The sequence below is a fragment of the Apteryx rowi genome, unplaced genomic scaffold, assembly GCF_003343035.1.
Source record: "Apteryx rowi isolate R43461 unplaced genomic scaffold, aptRow1 scaffold_85, whole genome shotgun sequence".
In the NCBI taxonomy this organism is placed as follows: domain Eukaryota; kingdom Metazoa; phylum Chordata; class Aves; order Apterygiformes; family Apterygidae; genus Apteryx; species Apteryx rowi.
This window is the reverse complement of record NW_020451149.1, coordinates 2,568,294-2,593,028: the sequence shown is the minus strand read 5'-3', so window position 1 is coordinate 2,593,028 and position 24,735 is coordinate 2,568,294. Positions and strand designations below refer to the sequence as shown.

The 24,735-nt window shown below is 39.9% G+C and overlaps 1 protein-coding gene across 12 annotated transcripts in view; it reads left to right on the top strand.

Moving 5' to 3' along the window:
* The first annotated feature begins 2,683 nt into the window (after positions 1–2,683).
* The window catches only part of FAM13A (family with sequence similarity 13 member A), a 139,498-nt gene continuing 117,446 nt past the window's right edge, over positions 2,684–24,735 (top strand). For 10 of the 12 annotated variants that reach the window (XM_026090142.1, XM_026090147.1, XM_026090141.1 and 7 more), the window contains exons 1-3: positions 2,684–2,867; positions 5,818–6,027; positions 15,150–15,330. In XM_026090142.1, coding sequence (XP_025945927.1) covers positions 2,711–2,867; positions 5,818–6,027; positions 15,150–15,330 — 548 coding nt within the window. In that variant the 5' untranslated portion in view covers positions 2,684–2,710. Of the gene's footprint in view, positions 2,868–4,624; positions 4,696–5,817; positions 6,028–15,149; positions 15,331–24,735 lie in introns of those variants that run through there. The other 2 variants (XM_026090143.1, XM_026090153.1) reach the window with 2 other exon arrangements.

Below are 24,735 nucleotides of genomic sequence, written 5' to 3'. Positions count from 1 at the left end.
GCGGCGGGCAGGGGAGCGGAGCGGAGGGGAGCGGAGCGACTGCCCGGAGCTGCGCCGGCTCCCCGGGCGGGGCTGCCCCGGCGCGGCGGCGTGCCTGGGTGCAGGGCGGGTAGCCGGCCGCTGCCTTCCTCCCTGCCGGGTTAGGCTGCCTGGGGCGTTTTCTTTTCTCTTTTCTTTTCTTTTCTTTTCTTTTCTTTTCTTTTCTTTTCTTTTCGTTCTCCTCGCCTCTGGTATCTCCTATTTTTCCTTACCTAAGCGTTTTCTTTCTCTTGTCTCAGCCGTTGCCGCTTTGAGGCAGTGTTTAGGAAGGGCGAAGTTCAGAAAGGTAATGGGGGTCTTTTCTTAGCCAGGGATACATAGCGCCGTGGATGGGCGCTATGCATATTTCTGCGGCATTTAGTTTTTTTACAACTCCCAGTGCTGCTTTTGGTTGCTCTTTATGGCCTGGTCATGCAGAGATGAAGAAGTTACTTTTCTTAGTTATCAGAAGCAATTCCAATAATACTACAATAATAACTCTTTCTCATATAAAATCAAACCTTCCTTGTATAAGATCATATAAATTGAACTCTTTGTTTTAGAGCTGTCTTGAGGGGATGATCTCACTTTAATTTTGGTTAGAGGTGCATTTGAGATAAGTATGCATAAATTTCTGTTTCTAGTTAAAGTATCCTTCCTAGTATCTGAAAGAAGTTTAGCAACTTTTTATTCCTGTGAAAGGAGAGGATATGGGAAATTTCTCCTCTTAATTCTGTTAAAATTTTAAATTATAAGATGGATCAAGTAACTTCAGCTCTCCCTGACTCAGTTTTTTGAATGCTAAATTGGAAATGGCCTGGAAACCTATAACCTGGCAACATTGCAAGCCTGATTTGAGGCCTTAATTAGAAAAGTTGTCTGAGCATCAGGACTGCTCAGAAACTACTTAAAGAATATTTGCTGTACTCTGAATTTAACCCATGCTACCTAATTTTTGTCTTGGCAGGTAGCACCTGCAGCAAAAATCATATATTATTCATTTAATCCTGAATGGAAATATTTCTTTGAAATAATACTTTAATAAGTCAAATTTGAGTTCGAACACTGCCTTCAGTTGCTGTTTATCATAAATATTTATAAGATGCTTGCTATAATGCTGTTTTTGTTTACATATCATACTGCTGTTTCACAAATAATAAAACATATTTATAACATTTATACAAGTAACATTATTCATAAAGGTCAGATAAGTGTTGCTTAGGATGTAGGACTGTAGAACATACATGTCCTCCAAGTGGTTGTATTTAGTGGGAAAGATGCAGCAGAAGTGAAATGAACTGCCAGTTCTTTGTTTTATATCTGAAAGAAAGACAGTCAGGCTTAATAGCAGCGCCAAGGCAGATGTTCAAGTTGCTTATAAACCAGAATAAGAATACCATCTCGCAAATGAAGCAATTTCAAGTGTGTGTTTAAAATAACAGAAAAGGTGTGCACCTTGCTAAAATCTGTCTGTATGCAGTCAAGTGCTGAAGACCTAGGCAAGAATCAGAGGACTTCTGTGTGTTACGAGAATATTGTAACTTACAGTAAGGTTTCCACTACCTGTTTGTTAATAAAATACTGTAGGAATCAGCTGATGTTTAAGAAGCCCACAAGTGTGATACTTAGAAAGTAGGTTGGAGAACATGGTATCAGTGGTCCCTGGTTCTGTCAGTGTTGTGCTAGAAACATGAGGAAACTCATCAACAGAAAAACTTTTTTTGAATGAGGTTTACTGAATTGTATTCTGTGCATCTGTATTAATGAAATACTTAGGTGTGTATGGACATCACAGTTATGGTGGATTACGCTTCTGCTCTATCTTGACCTGTCTTTCCAAACACACCATACTATATGTAGATTTAGATTTATGCTTTGAGAAATTAATCCTGTATGATGTTATTTCCTTGGGTCTTACTGGATATGCTGTCATGTGCTCTCTGTCACTACAAATCAGAACTTGTGAGATTGTCTGCATTTGTATGTTAGACCTTAAGGAGAAGTTATGGGATGGATGCAGTTAAGGGTTTACTGTGGTGTGGGTTTTCTTTTCCTGTGTTATATAAGGTTAGAAAGGGCGTAAATCATAAAATCTATGTAACTAAGTTTCAGACTTAGCCGAGACTGAACATAACATCAAATCATCCGTATAGGTCCATCTCACCTGACAGTGGCCAAAATAAATCACTAGGGAATAGTATTTAAAACAAACGTGAATGAGCCTTCCTCAAAATACTCTCCCAGACTGTGATAGGCATCTGAGAGATATCCTGAGCTGCTGGTGGTGTTCTGGATTTTTCTTCTATGTATTTGTCCAGTTGCTTTTGTAACRTATATCAACTGAATATAGTCTCTTGAGAGTCCCAGTTACTGTTTACTGTAGTGCTACTGCTCGCATACAACAGTATGTCTTTCTCTCTTATCTCTTAACTACAGACAGGGTACTGCTTACACTCTTTTCATGTTTGTTACTCACGTAGCTTTTGCTCTGCTCATTTATATTTTCCTATTTCATGGAGATTTTTCTGTGGATTAAAAGGAAGTAAGACCAAGACCTTATTCCAGAGTATAAAAGCCAGTTTTGATGGATATGCTCATATAACCACGCAACCTCCTGTCGTAAATATCTAATTGCACTTTTTTCTTATGCTCCTTTAAGCAAAGCAAATCAGCTGTGAGATTGAAAGAAGACATGAAGAAGTTAGCGGCACTTCCACTGACCAAGCAGAGGAACGCAACCCATCCAAAAGTGTTTGGTGTGAGTCTTCTGGAACTCCAGCAGCAGGGACTGAGCAAGAATGGCATCCCAATAGTTGTGTGGAATATAGTTGAGTACCTGACCCAGCATGGTAAGCTTAATGCGGTTACTTTTGCTTAGTAGCACTGTTTATATAAGGCTCTTCAGAGGGAGGGATCCTAGCTTGTTTGTGGTACAGAGGCTGAATAAAGTTACAGCACTAACTACATGCAGAGAATATTATCGTATGTGGTTTGTTTCTTTTTTTTCCTACCTTGATGCTGAAGTTACCATTTAATAGGATGTTTACAAAGGTAACCTACTGTGTTATGAAGCAGCACATTTTCATAAGCAAGCTGTTCAGTTAGGGTATGGAATGTATATTTTGTGTAGCTTTATGTCATTTTTCTAGTTGCAAAACATTGGACATCAATACAGTTTCTGATGGTTAGGAGTTATAAATATCTGTAAAGAGTTATTTATGTGTGCACACATGCCGTCAGAATACAGTACTGTGTTAGGAATGCATGTTCTTACAGGTTTTTGGTAAGATTCCAGTTATTAATCTAGTCTGGAAGGTAGGTCTTCAGTTCTTAGCTCCTTTTTTGCATTCGTTTAATAAGCTTTAGACCCTCTTGATGAAATGCATCTTTTTGAAGAAATCTAGAGCACTGCTGGTGCACAAATATACACTATGGCAGTTGTTCAGTTATGGAAAAGGTTTTGAGGAGGTCATTTCTTTTTAGGAAGCTGCATCTGTTTTTACCCTAAGGTTTTTCTTCTGGCTACTCAGTAATGATAATCCAATTGCAGAGTCTTAGKTTCCACATCTGTGTCATGGCCAGACCTTAGAAGCTGCTAAATGCAGGCATGGCTTGAAAGTTAGCTTGGATTAAGGTATGGTGCAAATTTAAAACACTATCCTACCTTTTCCTTTATCAGTCCTTGTGTGAACGCTTACTCCACAGCAAAAGCATCTTTGATTTACTTCGACTCACTTTCAGAGTGGCCTGCTGGAACAGTAAAAGAGCAAGGATGGGAAAAATTTATGCATCATTTAGTTTTAATCAAAACTAAAAACTGGCAAACGCTTCTAATTGTAAGCTGTGGGCTGTGCGCTATGTTCCCTAAAAAGATCTGAATCCCAAACGACCATTTCCCAAATGTGAACTGAACAAGCCAAGGCCTCTGCTCTCCTGCAAGATTAGCTGGACTTCTAAATGCCAAGGTGATTATCCAGCTCTGATAAAGATGTAATCCAGTCTCTTTTTCAAAAGTGCAAGCAAGATCTCAAAGATATCCTCTTACATGAGATCTTCTTGAAGCAGGCATTCTGTGCTTGCCTAGGGTTTGTTCTCTGAATTAATGGTGAAGTTAACTGGGAAAACACTTCTAACAGAGGCCCAAGTATGAATTCAAACTATTTGGAGGCACAGTATGCTGTCAACCATGATTAATGTTTTTTCAGTAGTGTCTTACAATTCCTGTTCCGCAAAGATGCATTAACAGACCCTGAAGGTGTTTTTTAAGCCAGACCATTTCAGGGCCTCCCTTCTTGCTCATGGGGAACTGACTATTTGAAAAACGTGAGCTGACTTGACTGTTGGTCAGCTACATCCTTGAACTAAGTTTCTATGAAGCTGCCAACTTTTCTAACTTATTGTTGAAGCCAAGTTTTCCTGGACTGAATTTAGTAATATCCCATTACTTTTTCTAGTATATTCTAGCCCCTCTTATTTCCATAAATGACTGTTTGGAGAAGGTCAAGGAAGTTTTATCTGTATGGGGAATATGTTATTTGCCTGACTTGTGCTGCATGAAAGAAAATCATCTCTGTACTGAGATGCAGTGTTTTCTGTCACCCCACAGATGGCAGTACAGCATGTCACATATGAATGATTTTGTTGTGAGAGGGCAAGAAAACAAACAAGCAAAGATCTGTAAGCATTATCTTGAAAGTCTGTCCATTTTTTTTCCTTACTATATCAGTTTGTCTAGTTCAGTAAAAGATATTATTTCTCCCTACAAATTCTGCTGCTTCAGTATTGATTTCTTGGACTGGAAGTGTTCTGCCAAACTGCTGTTTAGTGACATCCACTGTGATCTAATGAAAACCATACATTGTATACTTTGAGTCTCTTAATATTCTGATTCTAAAGAAGAATAAGCAACTCTATAGACACAGTATTAAAAAGGCAGATTTTTTTTGTTATGAAAGGGTTTTAGAGGGTTTTGATTTACTGACTTCAGCTTTATGTAGTTGTTCTACTGAAGCTTATGAATCTTATCACATGCCTGGAAAGTGAGGTTTAATACAGTGTGATTCATCTGGCTTTCTTCTGTGGGAATCTCCTTCTTACTGCATCTCCTTCACTGGGTGTGGGGTGTCTGGCCTGAAGTGATTGGTATCTTTCCTTTTCATTGTGAAATACTATGGGCTTAATGCTGTCCAAAAAATGCATTTGCTCATTGAGAATTTCTGCAACTGTTGGTTATACAAATAGTGAAGTTGCACATTACAGAGTTACTGCTGCAGTCAGTGTGTATTCAGATGTTTCTGCTTCGTAGGGGTCATAGGTAAGAAACTGTTACCCTAAGATGTGAAGCAGCAAGTATTCACTTGGGTGAATAGTGTTACTCCTTGGCAGAGTCCCGCTGAAGGTAATGAGACTACTTACAAGGGTGAAACTGTGCAACTGTTTTGTGGAATCTGGATCCTTTTATAATGAAATGTACCAATGCAAAATACTGATTTCTGCATGGTGCTAGGTATTTTGTAGGTTACAGCAATGTCCCTGAACTTTATGGATTCTTACAGGGTATCATATATCTCAAGATCTGATTGTTAATATCTGTTAATTATTATAATCCACTTACATGGTCAATGGGGTGTCCGGGGGGAAAAATAGGTGTTTTGTGTTGTTCTTTTTTTTAACTGTGTTGTATTGTCCTCTGTTATGAATAATACACTAATGTGTATAACTCACACTAGAATATCTGTTTCATCATATCAGTGGGATGTGTTAGTCCAGAGCAATCTCATATGTAATATGTAATTACAGGTATGAGCCAGGAAGGCCTTTTCAGGGTAAATGGCAGCATAAAAATGGTGGAACAGTTGCGACTGCAATATGAGCGTGGAGAAGAGGTGGAACTTGTTAAAGATGGYGATGTATACTCAGCAGCCAGTCTGCTGAAATTATTTTTGAGAGAGTTGCCAGATGGGATTATCACCTCTGCCTTACATCCCAGGTTCATTCAGCTTTACCAGGGTAAGTAAGAGGTAAAGATCTCCATCCTTCTTTGTACTTTCTTTCTGGAGAATTGTATGCAGAGAGAGCATAACTCTAAAGAGCAGTACTTTCTGTGTCTTAATTTACTTGTTTTGGTCTCCATTTCCTTTAATGTTAGCTCTCATGTGCTCCCAGAATGCTCACAGATATGCAATTCTGACAGTCTTGGTAGAAATAACAATGGTGTTACAAGAGACAGAAAATTATTTTTTATGTTTGGTAAAATCTGGACCGTATAGGCTTTTCTAATCCAGTTGTCTGCCGAATACAAGCTGAAATGATCAGTTGTTTTCTTTGAGCAAGCTTTGTAGACCATAACTACACACTCTTCAGAACACAGATTTGCTTCTGTTTGCTAGTGTTACCAGGGCAGCTTCTGCCAATTTCATTCTAGCGGACTCTGAAAAAGTCYGCTGTTATATATATATGAAATAATACATATTCTTATATTATGAGCTGTTATAATAATTCAAACTGAATACACTTTGGGCCCAAAGCACGTGTTGTCTAAATGTCCATTTAGTGTCAAGTGATTGCCCATCAAAATGAGATATTTTGCAAGTAATGGCAGAGTTTTCCTTTTATTCCCAGTCATAGCACGCAACTTCCCCCCCACCCCTCACCCTCTCAAGTGATGGATCTCCTTAAGAAAGAACATCACTTCTGGTTTAGAAAGTTGAGCAACTGAAACTTGCACAACTCTGTCAAATGATTTGTTGATCTAATCCAGCTATGTTAGACAGTCCGTATTGTTATGCAGAATGGATGATGATTGGCCCTATTCCTCAAGCCTAATGTTTAGTGGCAGCTCTTTTCTCTTGCTGCTGGAGGTTGATGCCTCTTCTTGCTGTCCTTCTTAGAAGAGGCGAAGTGAGTGAGTAAATGTTGCTAAGGATGTGCTCTTCAAAGTAAAGCAGGCAAATGTGGTGCATGCAGAGGAGGAGTGTGCAGTGTGACACACATCCCTGGTGGAACATGTGGAAAGTTCTTACGCTTTTGTCCTTTTTCCTCTTTGGCATTTTTCTTGCCTGCGGGGAAGGTGAAATTTAGCTGTTGCCCTGAGGAGGGAGAACACGGCCCTGAGTGTCTCTTCTTCGTTTCCTGTTTGGGGCTGTACTTTCTCTTGAAGGTGCACTGGAAAAGCATTCTGTGCCTTCCCTTGAGTACAGGCATTGTAGCTATAACAAGGCCTTGTATGGATTGTGTAAAAATCCCTTTTCATTAGAAAAGTTTTGAGTCCAGGGACAGGGTAGTAGAAGTGTTGGGTAGGAAGGTGCCATTTTTCCAGAAAGTCCCTTTTTTCTAGTCATGGCTGTGCTTTCTTTGTTTTTTTATTTTTCTTTATTTTATCACATCTGACTCATAAACTGTATTTATTAAATATATTCTTTCTCTTAAGTCAATGTTTAAGTTGAGGGGGTAAAAAAATGTTTGTTTGTTTGTTTGTTTGTTTGTTTTTTTAAGTCCCTCTTTCCCTGTTCTACATCCCTCTCCCCTCAAAGGTCATGTTGGTTTATGGAAACCTTCATTCATTTCTGGTAATCTTAATCTGTTTCCTACAGGAAATGGAGAGTTCCTCCAGTGCTTTGTATGGACATGAGATATGTATCCTTACTTAGCAGATTTACCTACTAAGCTTTTCTGCTTAAAAAAAAATTGTGCAACTTAAAATCCTATTGTGCAAAAGACAGTAAAACTGAGACAGTACAGAAGTGCCTTTATATTTAACTTTATCTATATTGCACAATGAGTTCTAGTTATAGTCCCATTACAATTTTGATTAGGAAACAAAAATCTTGTTTGAAAAATGCTAGAGTAAATGTTATGACCAAGGGGAGGCTTTTAGAAAAATTTGAAGAAAAMTGAGTGTTTTTTTCCTCTCCTCTCCCAAGCCCTAGACAATATAGCATAAATAGATTGCTCTGAAAGGCACTGACGGCTTTCASAGGGCTCAGATTAGCTTGAGTGGTAGATGGGCCTCTGTTTACGGTGAAATGATCAACCATCTATGCAGGATTAGAGGAATTATCTATTCACTTATCAAAGTATGCACAAGGGTATCTATTGCAAAATGGTACCCAACAGTGAACGTGCCTGAGTGTTTTTTGCAAACTGTAAAGAAAGTAGGTCAAGCTGTTCCTGAGCCAACAGGTTATTAAAAAATAACCTTGAATCTAGAGTCACTTCGCTGCATGTCTACAGTGAAGGCTGTTACAAGCTCTGTTATAACCACTGTATTCCCATCTGTTGAACCTTTGCATGGGAAATGCTGTTTTTGTGCTTGTATTAGAATTCCTTTGGAACGTTTTCGGGGATTGGTACCAACCAACTGAAAGCTTGGTTTGAAAATAATGCAAAATTACTTCTATTTTTTATAAAAATTGTTAGGAAGTGATTCTTCTGGTTAAAAATAGCTGGACTGAAAAAATAAAAATTTACCTGTAGCTGTAATCCTTTTTCACTCGGGTTATAGTTTTTATTACCAACCCCCAAAATAAATAATCCCCTCTTTTATTAAAAAGAGAAAGCCTGATCCATTTGTACTTCATGACATCCGTTCAGCTGGCTTGCTGTGCTATCTGAAGCCTATGCAACAAAATCTGAAACAAGCTCTGCCTGCTGTCCCCAAATCCTGGTGTGTTGCTGTTTATATAAGCATTCAGAACAACTCCCGGACTAAGCAGTTTCAGAAAACATCACATAGCATATCCTGAAGGCATTTTGGTGTGTCCTGATGTTTTCTCTCTGTCCTCAGAGAAAGGCAGTGGCAGTGGGAGTTGAGGGGGGCCTTCCTCGGTAGATGATGTTGATCAGAGATGTGTGTAGTGAACACAGGCAAGGGACATGCTGATTGTGGTTTCTCTGTCGGCTGCTCTCTGCAAAGCACCTGACAAACATAAACACTACTCCCTGTAGGGAGTCCTGGGGGGAAAATTGTCCATCATTGCCTGTCCTGTGACAGGGACTTTGCATGGTTAGGCACAGCTCCCTGCTCCAGCAGCATGGGCCCTGCTCACAGACCTGGATGGTTGAAAAATACTTCTCTGAGAAACCTCAGTTGGAAGTGATCGGCAGCTCACATAAAACAATCCCTGTTTGAGCTTGTTTATTCCTTCTGGCTTTTCATTCCTTATCTCTTATATCATGATCACTGCCTCTTAAGACTTTTGTACATACTAGGAAGGAGCTCTGTATGCACAGCTCTTATCCCCTTTCACAGGTCACTTGCTTTTAGCAAGACAAGTTGTTATTGTACTTTTCAGCATACAGAAAGCTTTTTCCTTATGTAAATCTCTCTTCCCCCCACTCCCCTTTCTCCAGCAGGGGTACAGCAAAATGCAGGCCCCTGTCTTTATTTGGCATCCACTCTAATTAAATTAAATGCTGCCTGATTGCTTTGGCCTCTTGACATTGTTCCATCCTAGAGAGTTTATATTTTTGAGTATGCAGGAGCTAGATGTGAGTTCAGTCTCATGTATGCCTCCTTCTTGCAGCCTGCTGTGGCTGACAAGTTTTCACAAGGTGCCGGTGAACAGCCCAGCTAGTTTGAAGGAGAGGGATGGGAGTTGGTGGAAGGGGGGGAGGAGTTCCCTTTTGGATCAACAGGTCAGTTTAGGGAACGCTTGGTAGCCAGTGCTGTTTGAATTACGTGGACAGGCAGAACAAAACATACAGATTGTGTTGGGATTTGAGGGGTCAAGCTTCAACCTGCACAGTAGTTGTGAAAATGAATAAACGGGACGTTTTACCGTGATAATTGCAGCAGTGAAGCAAATCAGATTGGGTAACTGTCTATGGTTTTACAGGCTATTGTGGAATGATTTTAACTTTTTCCTTTGGCTTTTATTGTGATTTTGATGTTATCATGAGTAGTTCCAAACTAGCAGAATAACTTCTGTTTTCCACAGGATCTTCTCCTCTGGGGCAGGGTCATGTCTTAAGCAGAATGCTATCTGGCAGAGAACTGGAGTCCACTTCCCATAGATTGCGGAGAATGAAAGAAAGGCTTTGATTCCTCCAGCAGCCCTCTGGGTGCAGTGGTGACTAATATACAACCTGTTGCGTGTGTGCTGAAGATTAATTACTTAGGGCGCATTGATAGCTACAGACAGATGCACAGTCTTCTGTACCCCTTCAAGCTGGTAGTATGCAAGGCAGCGGAAAGCTCTGTGGACATGATAGCATGACACTGAACCCAAGCCTCTCTTCCTCGCCTGACAGCAGAGATAATTAGCTAAGGCATGGCACTATGCTAATATGGTTTCAGTGCTTCCAGGCTGGAGTTGTTTGGGGTCAGACCATCTGAGACATGAGCAAAGCAAATACACAGAGCTGTCTGCAGGCATTCATACCTTTACTGATGTTCAGACAGCATGCTGTGTAGGGGGAAGGAGTAGTGTGAAAAGGGATTGCATTGGGGAATTAGACAGTGTTTGTAGCGTGTCAGAGAAACCCAATATGTATGGAAATAGGTTGCACCACTGGAAGATACGTCCCTCTTGTGTTCTCTGGGTGGATACTGAAATTAAATGAGACTAAAAACACCCTTGCAAACGTGTCTGAAGACCTGCCTCCTACACTGCTGAGGCTCCTGTTTCTAGTTAATTTAAATTTTTGTCTTCTCCTTTTGCTGTGAAAGTGCCTGCCCTTTTCAGTTACCTCTTTGACCTCTCCTGTCCCTCCATAGCCTTTCCCTACCTCAGCTCTGAGGTGYCATGCTGCTTTTGCTGCCTTCCTTGGCCTGCTGCCAGTCATTCTGTGTTCTGCCATCCTCCAGCTGGTGAGCCTAGATATGGCCTGAGGCTGCCTGTTTTCTTTGAAAGAATTTCCCCCTTCCTCAGCCCAGAACACACTGTCTCATCTCCTGCTTCAAGCCCTTCCTTGTCGCTCATCTAGCAGGGCGGCTTTTGCTGATTTCTGCTAGGGTGCTGTCTCTCTAATGTGACTGCTCTCAGGCTTCCAAAATAAAAAAAATGAATGCTTTAACTTTGCCTTGAAAGTAGCTTTCCCTTTCCCTCAACCTTCATTCTTCTGTTACTCCTTTCTCCTTCCTTCTACCTTATTGGGCAAGACTTTCAAAAGAGCTCAATGTACTGAATGAAATACTGTGTTTTGATAGCTAAGCATATTTGGAAAACTGGCTTAAATATAGGTTCCCGAATTGGAGTAGAATATCTTTGAAAATCTGGCGCTTTCATGTTTCCATTACGTTGACAAGCTCGTTTGTCTCATCTCAAGATGCTGCAGAGACTAAAGCATGTGCTTAACTTCACGCTACCCTGTTTAATCTTACTTAATAAGTAAGGCTACGCATGGTAGTCTTCCTGACTTCCATGGGACAGCTTGTACCACACAAAACTTGGCATATACATAAGCTTAGGGCTTTGATACACTCAGTGCTTGTCTTTATAATAGTGTCAGCAGCATTGGTGCTCAGATGTGTCTCTGATAGTCAGTACCAGCTGAGTAGTCCTTAGTGATTGACTTTTAACCAAATAGAAAAATTGTCTAGTGGGTGGACAGAGAGTTCTCCAAGCAATTGGTTGTCATGACTCAAGAATATTCGTGCTCCCTTGTAAGTTAGAAAGCTGTTTTATTTGAAGTAATATGGTCATGGATAGCTAAGATGCATTTGCCCTGGTAAACGTACAGAGTGTGTGAAGTGTTGTATGCATGTTACTTTCCTCTACATTTCCTATGGATCATAATTAGTATTTGTAAAAATAAAGCTGAAGCCAGTGGAAAAAAGTGTCAGCAGCAGGAAAATTCAGAAAAGGGTTTTGATTTTTAGAATTGTATTTGGAGGAAGGTTTGACTTCATTCTCTTGCCTTTCAGCTGAAGAAGGGGGAGAGAAGACAACCGTGTTTTCTTGTTCCCCTTTCAGCAGGGCAAGGAATTTCGGGGCTCAGTGAATATGGTTTTCTGCTTCATGTTATTTGGTGGCTCTTGGCCCTTCAATTAGGGTAATTTCTGAAGATCTTATATTCTGATACCTGACTCTATTCTTAAAAGTACTAGAAATAAAGGCATAACACACCTAGTACTGATATAATGCTGAGCAAGGGACAAAGATTTGGGTGTGTCCAGCAATAAGTGTCTTTGATATTGAGCCACACCACATAATACATCATGCTTAATGATCAGGGGCATCCAGTTCCTTAAATTCAACCAAAGACATGAGGCCAGTAGCTTTGTTTGTAGTCAGAGTGCAAGCCGGTGTTCAGAATGTCTCGTGGAGGTTATTAGCATCTTGCTAATTTTGAAGTGTTGGGAAATCATTCAGTAAATGGAAAAGTACCTGACAATCTAAAGCCTCAGTGGGAGGCTCAGAGAAGCGATAGTTCTCTAGGGCATTCCCTAATTAGGTGATGGGATGATGGTGATGGTAGAGATGTGTCCTTTTCTGAGTAAAGGCTTTGGCTTTCCTGATCATAACTGCAAGCAGTTAATAGTAAAAAACAGTGTGTGCTAGTTTGTTCATTATCTAAAGAGAAGTATGTCAGGAGGTGAATTTTAATGTTCTGGCTCTGTGGAAATTAGTCGTGTTTTTGACTTTAAGCTTCATGAAAAGGTAATTAGTAATCAAGTCTGACTGTCCCATCCATTTTGATCAGTTCAGATATAAATCCAATTAAATTCCTTTTTGTCATTCAATTTAATACAGCCTTCTGGAAGAGTCCTGAAATTTTGCTGCAGAAATAATAGCAAGCTGATTCATAGCAGTGAAGTCATGATTTTTTTTTTCCTGTATAACTTTTTTTTTTTTTTAAGACAGATAGAAATACTTACCATAAATAAGCAAATACTCTTTCTTGTCTGCTTAATGCATACTTGATATTTCCTTTTTCTGAAGGAGCTRACTTCTTGGCTGTAAAAGAAAATGATACAACTAATTAGTTAACTTAAATGTTTGGTCAAGTAATTGGGCTGACATTTAAATTTTGGCCTGCTGTCATGAAAGAAATTGTATTAACCCTGTGGTACCAAAAAAGATGGATTAAAATGAATTCTTCAGTTGAAATCCCAGAATTGTATGAAGCGACGAGTACAAACATACAAAACTTGTTTGCTTCCCAAACTATATGCAGGATAAATCTTTTTTTTGTTAGCCACAAAAATGTAAGACCGTAAAACACTAATCACTGCAACTTCATGACTGAGTTCTCAGAAATAACTCTCAGATATTTCTACCCAGGCTGCTAATTTACACAGTTAATCACTTCTCAGAGGCCCTATCCCTAGAATACTATGCAATCCAGCCCTGAAAGTTTTCTGGGAAATGAAAAGAAGAAATGAAGATGAAACTTCTGAAGCATACCTTAAACATATCTCACACTATATTCACAGCTTTTTTTCAAGCAAGAATTTTGAGGAAATGTGAAATGTCATTTTCTTCAAAGTATTTGTGCCTGACACACAGGGCAGGCACACGGTTTTCCCTCTGGCCCGGTCTCCTACTCTGCATGCTGGTACCAGGATGTACAGCAGAGACAGTAGCTGGTTGTTGACCTACTTCAGATGCAGCCTGTTTTTATTCTGTCTCCTTGCCTGAAAACAAGTCTTGAAGCCTGAGCAAGGTTTGGTTTTTGACTGAATGCTGGGTAAATCTCCTTGCTGAGGATCATAATGTCCTCTGCGCTAAAGAATTCCTTATTGCCCAAAGTATGTGGAGGAGTTATATATTCTCATGGTAAGCCAGCAGCTACTTTGGGACAGGGCAGTCTCTTACAGAGAACATAGAGGGTCAGCATTTAATGCGAGTTCGCTTTGGCTGCTTTGTGGAGCAAAGACATCTCTCCAAAACCACTAAAACTGTTGTTAAATTTTAAAGTCCATCTCTATGGAAAAAGCAATTACCCAACAACAGTTTTTTAAAACCATCAGTCTGTAAAACTGATAACTCTTTTCAAAAAAAAAAAAACAAAACCAAAACCAAAAAAACCCAAACAACCCAAAACTAGAAATGCACAGCCACACTCCTGTGGATAGGTGTCACTTATAATAGAGTGGTGAGGAAAACCTTTGACGTCAGCAGTCTTCTATCTGAAAGACCAGTTGCACAAAAGCACAAAAGCTTTGCAATTGTGGGAGTTTCAGAGAACTTTTGTTTTGGTGGGGAGAGGAAATAAATATTTCCAAGCTTTAAGGCATCCCATTTTGGCATAAGAGGAGTTACCCGCCCCCTCCCCCCAAAAAAAAAAACCACTTAGTTTTATATCTAAATAAAAAAATCCAAGGTTTTGATGGGTCCAGAGTACTTTTTGGATTTTTTTTTTTTTAAGGGAGTAGAGGAAGGAAGCAAAAAATTTTGCATTTGTTTGAATTGAATTCCAAAAGAAGAACAAAATTAAGTAGAAACTATGTGTGATCCATACATGAACTGTAGAAGATTGCATAGTATGTCAGTGTTATTTCCCTAACTTTAGGCCTAATTTTGGCTCCTTATGGTGTGTAACACTTCTCTGAATAGCCCTTTTGCCTTAAGCAATGCTTCTCACATAAGATTTAGTATGGAGTCAGGTATGGAGTTGTCACTGTGAGGAAAGCTCTTCATAGAACAGATCCTCAGAAGGTACTGCAGCACTGTATTGCAACAACATCTGTATTTCAGGAGCCTCCATGTGTTACTGTTCTTTATTATTTTTGGAGATCTTCATGGGAGGGGAAGCTGAAAAGCAGAGTATGAGACAGGGCTTGGGAAGCAGAGACAGCATTTGGAGGAAGTCAGGAAGTAGGAGATCTGGCAGAGCTGGAGTAAGAACAAATGCAGCAGTGTGCTGGAAAGGAATGAATGTGCTCTAATGCTGTTAGCTGTGACCACTGCTGCTTCTGCTCAGGAAAAGCAGTTACAACATAAGGGTGAGCACGAAATGGTGACAAACATGGCCAAGGTGAGCCTTGGGAGAAAAGTACAGGTTCCCTGAGGAAAGTTAAAGGGCTTGGAGGATTTTTTTATCTTTGAATAAGATAATCTATCTTTGAATAAGATAGACTGAACTAGACTAAATTTTAGATCCTACTGTTTGCTTGCCTGTATATGTAAGTTGGTAGCAATGTAGAAAACCATACATATATTTTTTTCTCCTCTTGTTTTTCTTAGACACTAGGAATGACATGCAGAAGGAAGGTAATTTGAAAGAACTCCTTAAAGAATTGCCTGATGCTCATTATTGCCTGCTGAAGTATCTGTGCCGGTTCCTGACAAAAGTTGCTGAACATCATGTAGAGAACAGGATGAATCTTTGCAATCTTGCCACTGTTTTTGGACCAAACTGCTTTCAGTAAGTTGACAGGGTTTTCGCTTTTCCTCTCGTGTTGGCTGAGCATATTGTAGAGCAAATTGCCAGAAAGGTAGCTCAGAACCCTATTTGCTCAGGATAATTGAGCAAAGGCAATGACAGGGCTTTTGTGGTAACTTTTAGGGCTAGGTTTATTATTTGAGCTGAATAGGAGGCAAGTTGCTCTCCCCTCTCCTCTTGTAATACTGCTAAATGGTTTCTATTGCTGTGTTGATAGGAGAGCGGGAGTACACAATGAAAGAGGGTGAGACTGTATGAGGGCAAGGAGACTTGTGCTTACACAGCTTTCTTCCTTGGCTATCAGCTAATATGGATACTTCTCTACAGAAGGCTTTGAGAAAGGGTTTTGGGGGGATTAAGGACTCGGGTGCAGCACCCAGATGTTGTATAACTTCCAGAGATGATGCTGCATGCTCCATGTAGATTTAACCTCTAATGATCCAAGATTTGTCCTCAAGATGGCAATGATTCTGGGCTTTTTATCATTCTACTATATTTAGAAACTGGCCTGGAGGTTTTGGGATTCAGTTGGCCTTATGAGACTTCCTATCGAATTTACTAGTTTTATTAGCTTCTTTCTTCTGGCCCTGTTTCTTGTTTCTTGTGGTGAAGAAAACACACTGTTCATGCTGCTGGGTGTTATAGCAATAGTGGGGAGAGTTATTTCCAGATGCAAGAATGCTCTCATGCAGGAATGTTTCTTTTGAGTCAATTCTGTGAGGCAGTGCGCCGTTAACATCTTTGTCCCCATCTTGCCTGTAATTCATCCGCTGGCAGGCATCCAAGATCTGAGACAATACTATGGGAGACGTGTAGGGGAGTTTAGCTCACCATCATCAGTCTTGAAAGATACATGATACCAGCAAAAAGAGAGAAGTTAGTTCCTTGTAGTGAATGTCTGATTTGTATTGGTCCTTGTAAAATTTCTCTCTGGAATAATACTGATTGCTGTGTTGCTTAATGAGACTTAGAGTAGATTAATTGCCTAATGAGACCATCTCCCTAGGCTTCTTCTATAGCCAGTGGAAAGAAATATGCTTCTTTAAASAGAGAGAAAGCAGAAGCTGAAGTTAGCTTCCTGGTAATGTATTGAGCCTGTTCCGCATACCTAACTTGGATGCTGCTTGCTCCCTTTCTTAAAGGGGCATGTCTTTTTGATTAAGGAGAGAACATGCAGAGATGAGACATGCAAACCAAAGCTAGTCCTTGTGACTATACCACAGCCTCCTGTTCAGATGTTGCTCATGGATGGTGAAGGTGAATATGTCAAGATATAAGCATTAAAACATTTGCTGTGCTAATACAAAAACATAAAAAATACTGTATGAAAAACTTTTTCTTTCCCTCCAAGACAAAGAAAATTCAAAAGACAGCAGTATGTGCAGGAGGACATGAATAAGAGTGTGCAAACACAGTACTGCAAATTCCTGACATGGAAAAGCAAAACAATTTTCAAATATTACATTTGTATGAGCAGTTTTATTTATATGGTAAGGTTTTAAAGTTTGGGAGTTGCTGTCTCTTAGTGGAATTAAAAACAAACAAATTAAATTACAGGAATTTGAGGTCCAATGGCTTAATCTTTGTGATTCTAACTCCCAAGTGGCTATTTGAATAATTTTACTCATCACTTGGTCCAGGAAAGTTTTGGAAGTGAGCTCTGCACATTTTGGTGTAGATTGCAGAGGGTTGCAGTTTGGAAATGCAAATGGCATTAAATCAAAGCATAGTCTGTATGGTTGTCTCAACTGATCTCTTCTCATAAGATGGCATAGAAACCACTTAACAGTTTGTATGACTTGTAGGGCCTTTGGGTAAGAGGGGAAGAATCACATTGTTCCATCAAGGAAGACTAAGAAGGGCCGAGTTCAGTGCAGATGAAGACACAAGGCCTCTTGTGGGTGTATATGAATGCAGGTATCTCTGCAATTGTGGCAGTCATTTAAAACTTCCTGTAGCAAAAGAAGCAATGAAAGCAAGACWTGACATTTCACAAATGGCTATTTTTTTTATGAGACCCAAATATGTCCAAGTGATATGTGTAGATTTTTTTTTTTAAAGCTAAGTTTCACCCTGTGAGCTTTTCAAGGTAATCCAGTATTATGATCTGGACCAAAAAATTGTGAGCAACAGTTTAAATACTCTTTTCTTCTGTGTAGATGGATGGAGTCTTAAATTGGTGGAACTGTGACTGTCTGTATTGGCAAAGATTTGACAGGAGGAGGAAAGAACTTGCAGCACCCACCTTTAGGCATTGTGCTTAGCCAACTGGTTAGCCAGGCAGCTAGAGAAAGATCTGCTTCAGAATGCAATTTGGAGCTCCAGAGTAAGGCTGTCTGAAGCCTCCTTTGGCAAGGGCTATCTTTCTACTGACTACAGTAGAAACTCATTTCTCTCACTTTCCATTGTTAGTTCAGAGCAGCGGATGGAGTGTTGCTCCAGGACAAGGAAAGGAGGCTTAGCAGTCAGCTTGTCAGCAATTACACTGAAATAGGAAATTCTGAGGGTTTTTTTCTGTCAAAAATTCACACTGATGTCCAAAATCAGTGTCTGTGTGCAGTGAAAGGAGATAAAGTCCATCCCCTGATATTGAAGGATTACTTTCTACAAGGTATTTTTAGTGACATTTTAGCTATTTAAACATATTATCTCCTACTCCATCACTAAAGCTGTTTYAGAATTGAATAAGTGTCTCTGGGCAGCTTTCCAGACATTTAGACTTCATTTTAATTTTCTTCATCTCATTCCATTTCTCTACCTTCTGTTCTCAGTAATTTGTCTCATTTTCCAACCTTTAAACCCTTATTACTTTTGTCTTGTCCACTACTTCCACTACTTTCTTACTTGCTGTTTATCTAATCATACTGCTGCTCTTCTAATGAAAGAGGTTATCATGTGCTTTCTATTTTTATAATGAATAGAAGAGGGGAGAAAATGGCTRTTTGCACTCCTTGTAATGAAGTGTGATGTGAGATGTAGGAAAATGTACAGGACAAGGGAAGACAGCTCAAAAAAAAAAGGAAAATATGATGGTCTGAGACTTGGTGCAGTTTCCTTCCAACTTGGATTTGTTAAGATTTATTGTGATGGAAGCCAAAGGTCAAGTGTGTAGAGAAATACAGCCCTTGAGAAACAACAAGCATGKAGTTATCAAATGTAAATAATATTTGGCTTTTCTATCACTGGGCTAATGTGTGTGGAGGATTAATACTTGCACCATGGTTATGCCTGGAGAAAGTTATTGTCCATTGATCTGAATTTCAGCTTCTGTGGAGCTGTATCCTTAGTCATGGCCTGCTGTGCATCTCCATTCAGCGCTCTCAGCTTGTGTTGAAGAGGAAGCGTAGGACCAGTGTCTTCTTTCTCTCCTGCTTTCTTCTCTCTTGGAGCTGTGTGTCAGAGGGGCTGCTGGCTTCTTTCTGTCCTGGCTTGGATGATAAGAGATGTGAGATCCACCAGTTACAAAGTAAGCAGAGGATCTCTTTGCATTCTTTTTACAGCTCTCTCTCTAAGCTTGATCTGGCTGTGTGTGCCTGCCATGGTTTGAGCCCTAACCAACCTGTGTTTCATTCCAGTGGAGATTAACCATGTTGTGAGAGTTTGTTGTTTTCCCCCAAAAGGAGCTGGCAAATGTAAGTGTCCAGTTAAAATGATGCTGTTTGTTGCCCAGCAGTTCCAGTTAAATGAGTGCGAAAAGGCCTGGGAGGCCTTGCTGGTTTGGGATCCAAAGAGAGAAGCAGGTTTAGCAATGAGAGAATTTTCCCTGAGCTCTCCCTGGGGAGTTGAAATATTTTTTTCTGGCCAGTTATTCTCCAGGCCCCATGCCCTGATCAGGGAGGGAGGAGGATCATGCAGCACATCTTATGAAGCTGCTGCCAGAGTGACAATGCTGGGGAACAACTGTGCTTTGTGGGGTGCTTCTCTCCGCAAGAGGATTAACACCAGAGTGAACGTTTCCCCCAAAGGGATGCAACTAAAAGGTACTGCTACCACCAAGGGGAAATTCAGTGAGGGGCGGTGTTGCTCCTTTGGGGTTGTGGGCTTGTAAGACGGAAGGAGACTGCTTTGGCAGAACGCCTTTCCAATACAAGGATTCACAGCAGTGGAGAGTCTTTTTATCCTCCAGTCTTCTATGAGGGTAAGACCAAAGGGAAGATCTTTATAAATCTACCCAAGTCTTTCACATTGCTCTCACAGGTGTTTACTACAGCCAGCTGCTTTCTGGCCTGACACAGGTCTGATTTTTATTGGTGGGAGCCATCAAGCTCCTTTGTGCCACTAAGGAACAAATTGCAGTGTAAACAGCAGGTTGCTCACTCGTTCCCAGTTGGGAGCTGCTTTGGAGAAGTGGATGGTATAGCTGCGATGCTGATGGCAAGTTCAAGAATAAATCAAGCTTTGCAATGTTGTGTTAATTGAATTTTATTTCCTTTGATGAATAAGGCCAAATTCCTATTGGTGCCAACCATTGAATGCCTTTTCCTCTATTTAAAAGGTCAGCACTGGTGCAGCTGTTTCTGTGATTGAATAAGGTTGGACCAGGCCTGCAAGTTGTAGCAATGTGGATTTTATTCCCTGATCGGTAGAACTGAAAGGGAGGCCAGACAGGTAAAGCCAAACAACTCACTGAAATTTGGTATTGCAAAGCAAATGTTTGGAATGKTTATATTTTCAATTAGGGTAACATGGGATTTATTTTAGCAGCACTGATTCGAATGCTCAGCTGTTTGTGATGCATCTCTAAATCTTCACCCATCTCCACATTTTTGACTAGTCTTGGGAAATTTGTACAATGCGGCAGTGGCTTGAACTCATTAGACTTTGCAGACCCAACTCCAGCCTCCTTGAGTTAAGTAAATAGAAGTGCTAGCTCACAGAATGTTACTTTCCCAGCCTCTTATGCTTTAAAAGCATTTTTTTTTCCCGATATTATGTGGAAAACCAAAAACAGGAACAAAATCATGTGATTCTGCAAAATTGCACCAAAGTTCAAGCTGCTTCAGGAAAGTAAAAAAAAATAAATAAAATTATGATCACGCACTTGTTGGATACTGAACGTAAGCTTAGCACATGGTTGCTTTATATGATGGGTAACAATTTCTCCTTCCCATTTCATCTTTGTTATTGCTACAGTTGAGATTTGTTGGCTGACGTATTTCATATGTCCTGTTAACTGCCATGCTTGTGACTTTCCAATATTGGCTACGATAGAGGTCATTGATTGCTAAAGTCATTGCTAATAGTATTAATTAATTTTTGTGTCAAAACATGTTTGTGAATTAATGATGTAAGGACTTGATTGTTTTATGAGTTTTTGAATAAAAACAACTCCTAATTTGGTTATGATTGCTTAGAAAGTAAACCCTGATTTGAGAGTCTAATGAGAATTTCTACTTGCTTTTTAAACAAAGGTATAAAAGAATGCTTCAGGCCTCTCRTGTTGACAGCATGACACTTGGTTCTATTTGTGCATTAAATGCTGGCAAAACACTCTGTCAGAACAATGTAACCTACTCGCAGGGCACCCTCTTTCTGTTGCTATGGAGCTAATCACTGTGTGCACCATTACAAAATGTTGCACAGTTAGATCACCTGTGGTAGTGGCGCAAAATAAAACCTTTAGAAAGGTGTATCTAACCAAAATAAAGCGGCCTTGCTTAGCAAACACAGTCTTTCCTTCTAAATTGGGAGATAGCTAATGGCAGCATCCTGGCTCACTACTAGAATCGATGGCAATTTAGTACCCTGTGCAGTAGTTCAGGACATGAATGGAAGAACAATATTTGAATTAGTTCAGAGTGCTGGAGAAATTTAGAGAGGCAGCCAGGGCCTCATCCAGAATGCATTGAAGCTGACAGGTGTCTCTGGGAGTGCAGCCCATTGGGACTGCTGGCAGTGGTGGTTGGCTGAGCTGCTGGGATTAGCACTCCTTCCTCTGCAGAAGTTGCCTTAGGATGCATTGTAGTCGCTTGTGATCATGACTTTGTATTCTCATGAAAAACTCAGGATTGTTGACACCGCTGATACATTTCCTTTTTGAAACTTGCATGTTAGTCTTCTAAAGACTACTTAATCCTAATGTACCTTAATTAATTACAGTGTCTTTACTGGGATCAGAACAGTGGTAGCAACAAAAGTACTCTCAGTAAAAGGGGTATTGCAATATTGCATTAGCCTTGGGTAGAAGTCCCTGTTTTGAAGTTGCTTGGTTCTGAGGTATATTTCAGTATTCACTTCCAGTTGATCTTACCATGTAATATGTCCGGACTTCAACACTGCAATCAGCATTTGCTGTCACCACCTTTTTTTAAACCTCAGTATTTATCTCCCCAAATTTGAATGTGATGGATGGAACTACAGTTCTCCAGAATGTCAACATTTTGGCTAGAAGGGCCTGTTACTTCCTCTTGAGCCTGTACAAATGTGGGTATCTGCAGAAACGGTATAGGTTTCTGCATAAATAATGAAATTGGCTTTTTAAAATATATATATATAATTCTTTTWTTTTTTTCCTTAAAACTTTGTAGAAATGCGTGCTGGTTTTCTGACTGAATTTTAGAGTAATACATAGTGGTGTTTCTTGTTACTGTAGAAATAATACTGTGAAATAAAGGGCTAACAACTTGGTCCTTTTCTCAAGTAGCATTGTAACTTTGAGAAGTACTGCTTTTTCTGCTTGAAATTGGCTCCACCAATAATTTTAATCTTCAAATGTTGCAACATTTTTGGTACTAATGCAGCTTTGCTATTGACCCTGCTTAACTACGTTGCATATTGTTAATGCTAATATCTAGTTTCGACAAAGCACTTCTTTTTTTTTCAACTGCTTAATGTGGAGCAGCTACGCTGTGTGCATAAGAACTCACTCTGAGCATCTCTTTGGGAAAGGCAGGATGTCCTAGGACATGGAGAGGGAACACCGGAGATTTTGCTTCTGTTTCTGTCTATGCTACATGCCTGTTTTATGACCTTGGGCAAATCACTGGAAGTACTTGGTGGGAGTTTAACAGCTCAAACCTGAAAGACAGACCTGAATTCATCAACATTTGTGCTTTAGAAATGACCACAGAAATTATAGGTTTATGGCTCCCTTCTAGAAAATTTGTTTAACTCGTAGTGAAGTAGTTTGTATTTAAATGGCTATAAGTTGATCAAGTCCAGCCATTGAAGATTTTCAGAGTGGAGCCTCTAGCTCTGTAAGCAACAAGGTTATTGTATATAGGTAACATACAAATCGGACATAAAAGAACTGTGACCATGAACACTGTTTTGCCAAAACGTTTAACATGGTCTTCACAAAAGAACATCAAAAGAATTTCTAATGAACAGGGCAAACAAAAATCGTGCGGCCCTACTTGGTGCCCTGCTGATGACTGCCTCATTGGAAGTTCAGAGAGAAGTGGTAAAAGGAGACTGAAGCCATGAGCTTAGATGGCTTTTTGTGTTATATATATATTTAAAAAAAAGAGTGTTCTGCATATGACCAAACATGTACATTAGATTGTTCAGAATAAAATACTGGACTTCTCACCGCTTTGGTTTAATAGGGTTTAACTGAGGAAGTAGCSTGGGGAAAGGAGGTCAAGAAAGCACAGAGTTGTGCAGAAATAAAATAGTGTTTGTGTGCTTTGTGGCAACTTTCTGGTCTGGACTGTTTTTCAAACAGGAAGCATTTTTTGGTATTAGTTGTTGCCAGCAGGGACACATAGGTTATAGTTCCCAGCAGATCTGGTTTAGGTCAAGGTTCTGCTCTAAAACTCTTTCAAACCATCTTAAGTCTTTGTTTTGACTTGAAATCACTCCAGCACATTGTCAGGCCCTTTGCTAGGAATGAGGTTTGTTGGAGCACCAGACCCAATTCAGTAGTGCCCTGTTTGGGGGAAATTTATCAGGAAGCTGGCAGTTGGGAGTTGCCTAAATTAACAGGCAAGCTCTACAGTAGGCCTACTCTGGAGCACATCATTTAGCTTGGGAAAAGGAGTTTCTTTATATCGGGACGGTTACCCAGATCTCTTGTATACATACATTTTCTTTTATTCAGACCAGTCGCCATCTTTAGTGAATAGGTGACATTCTCTAATGTAAGTGGGCCGCCATTATACACACATATCCAGCAATAAAAATTGTCCCATTTCTGCTGTATTTAGTCTGAAGCTAGGTTTGACACTAATGAAATCAATTGATTTAAGGTAGCTGAGACTGACCCATTTTACATTTGAGAATGTAGAGGTGCTTCTGCAGTGTAAAATAATTCCTTTAACCTCAGGTCCTGTGACTCTGTAGCATATATTGAGTGTTGAAATGACAGCAGTAAAGATTCTCTTTTTGCATTTACACAGCTGCACTCTGCTGCAGTGGGATCCTTTTCCCTCTTGACAGGTAGATGCACTGCAGAGAGCAAAATACTGAAAGAGATCAGTACCATGCACATCCTACAGGAAGGCATTTTTTGATGGCAGGTTTCTGGGGGCAGCTGCTTTCAGAGCCTTGTTCATTAAATGTGTGTCTGGCCCCAATAAACATTAGTCACAACAATTTTACAGTAGCCAGTTATTCGTAAATTTTGTTTTGTTTATATTAAACAGTGATTTATTTTCAAGTTACATCCATGTAAAATAGCTCAGATAGTGTTGAGGGGTTTTTTTTTTTGATTGTGGTGTTTTTTCTCTTGTACAATCTTAGCCAAAAAATACTTGCATTTTTTTCTTACTTTTGGGTTTTGCTTCCCTACTCCCTGTCTTTTCCATGTTTTCTGTACCTCCTGATCTGCTGTCTCTACCATTCTTTGTAAGATCTTTAGAGGATTCGCATCCATGCAGCCACTTTGTGGATGATTTAGAGGAGAATGGGTCTGCTGGAAATACTGTACTATGTTGGAAAAATATTTTAAAAGTTGAAAAAGATTTTCCAGAAAGCCTACTTTTGCATTTAAAACAGGACTTAAGTCAGTGTTGGGCACCAAAGTCCAATAATACATGCAGAAAAGCCTACATTCCAAAAAATGCTCCTTAGATGCTTAAATTAATTGAGTGTCCTGGTGGGGGGTTTATATATATAAAAAACTTACATATATATATATATATATATATTTTTTTTTTTTTTTAACCAGATGACAGTGTGGTGTGAAACATAAGGAATGCAACAGAGCGTGGACTGGAACACAATACTTTTTCCAAATCAGTATCTTGCCTTTTCTTCTGTGTGTGCCTTCAAGCTCTGTGACAAGCATTCCTGGCTGCACAGGGGCCTCTTTCAAGAGGGCAAGAAGTTGGATCTTCTCACCCTCTTCTGCAGCCAAGGAGAATCCTCCCAGGATTCTCCTCCCAGGAGGTGGAGGTTGGAAACCATCTCTCTCTTTTCAGATGAATCTTTTAGGGTGTTCTGCAG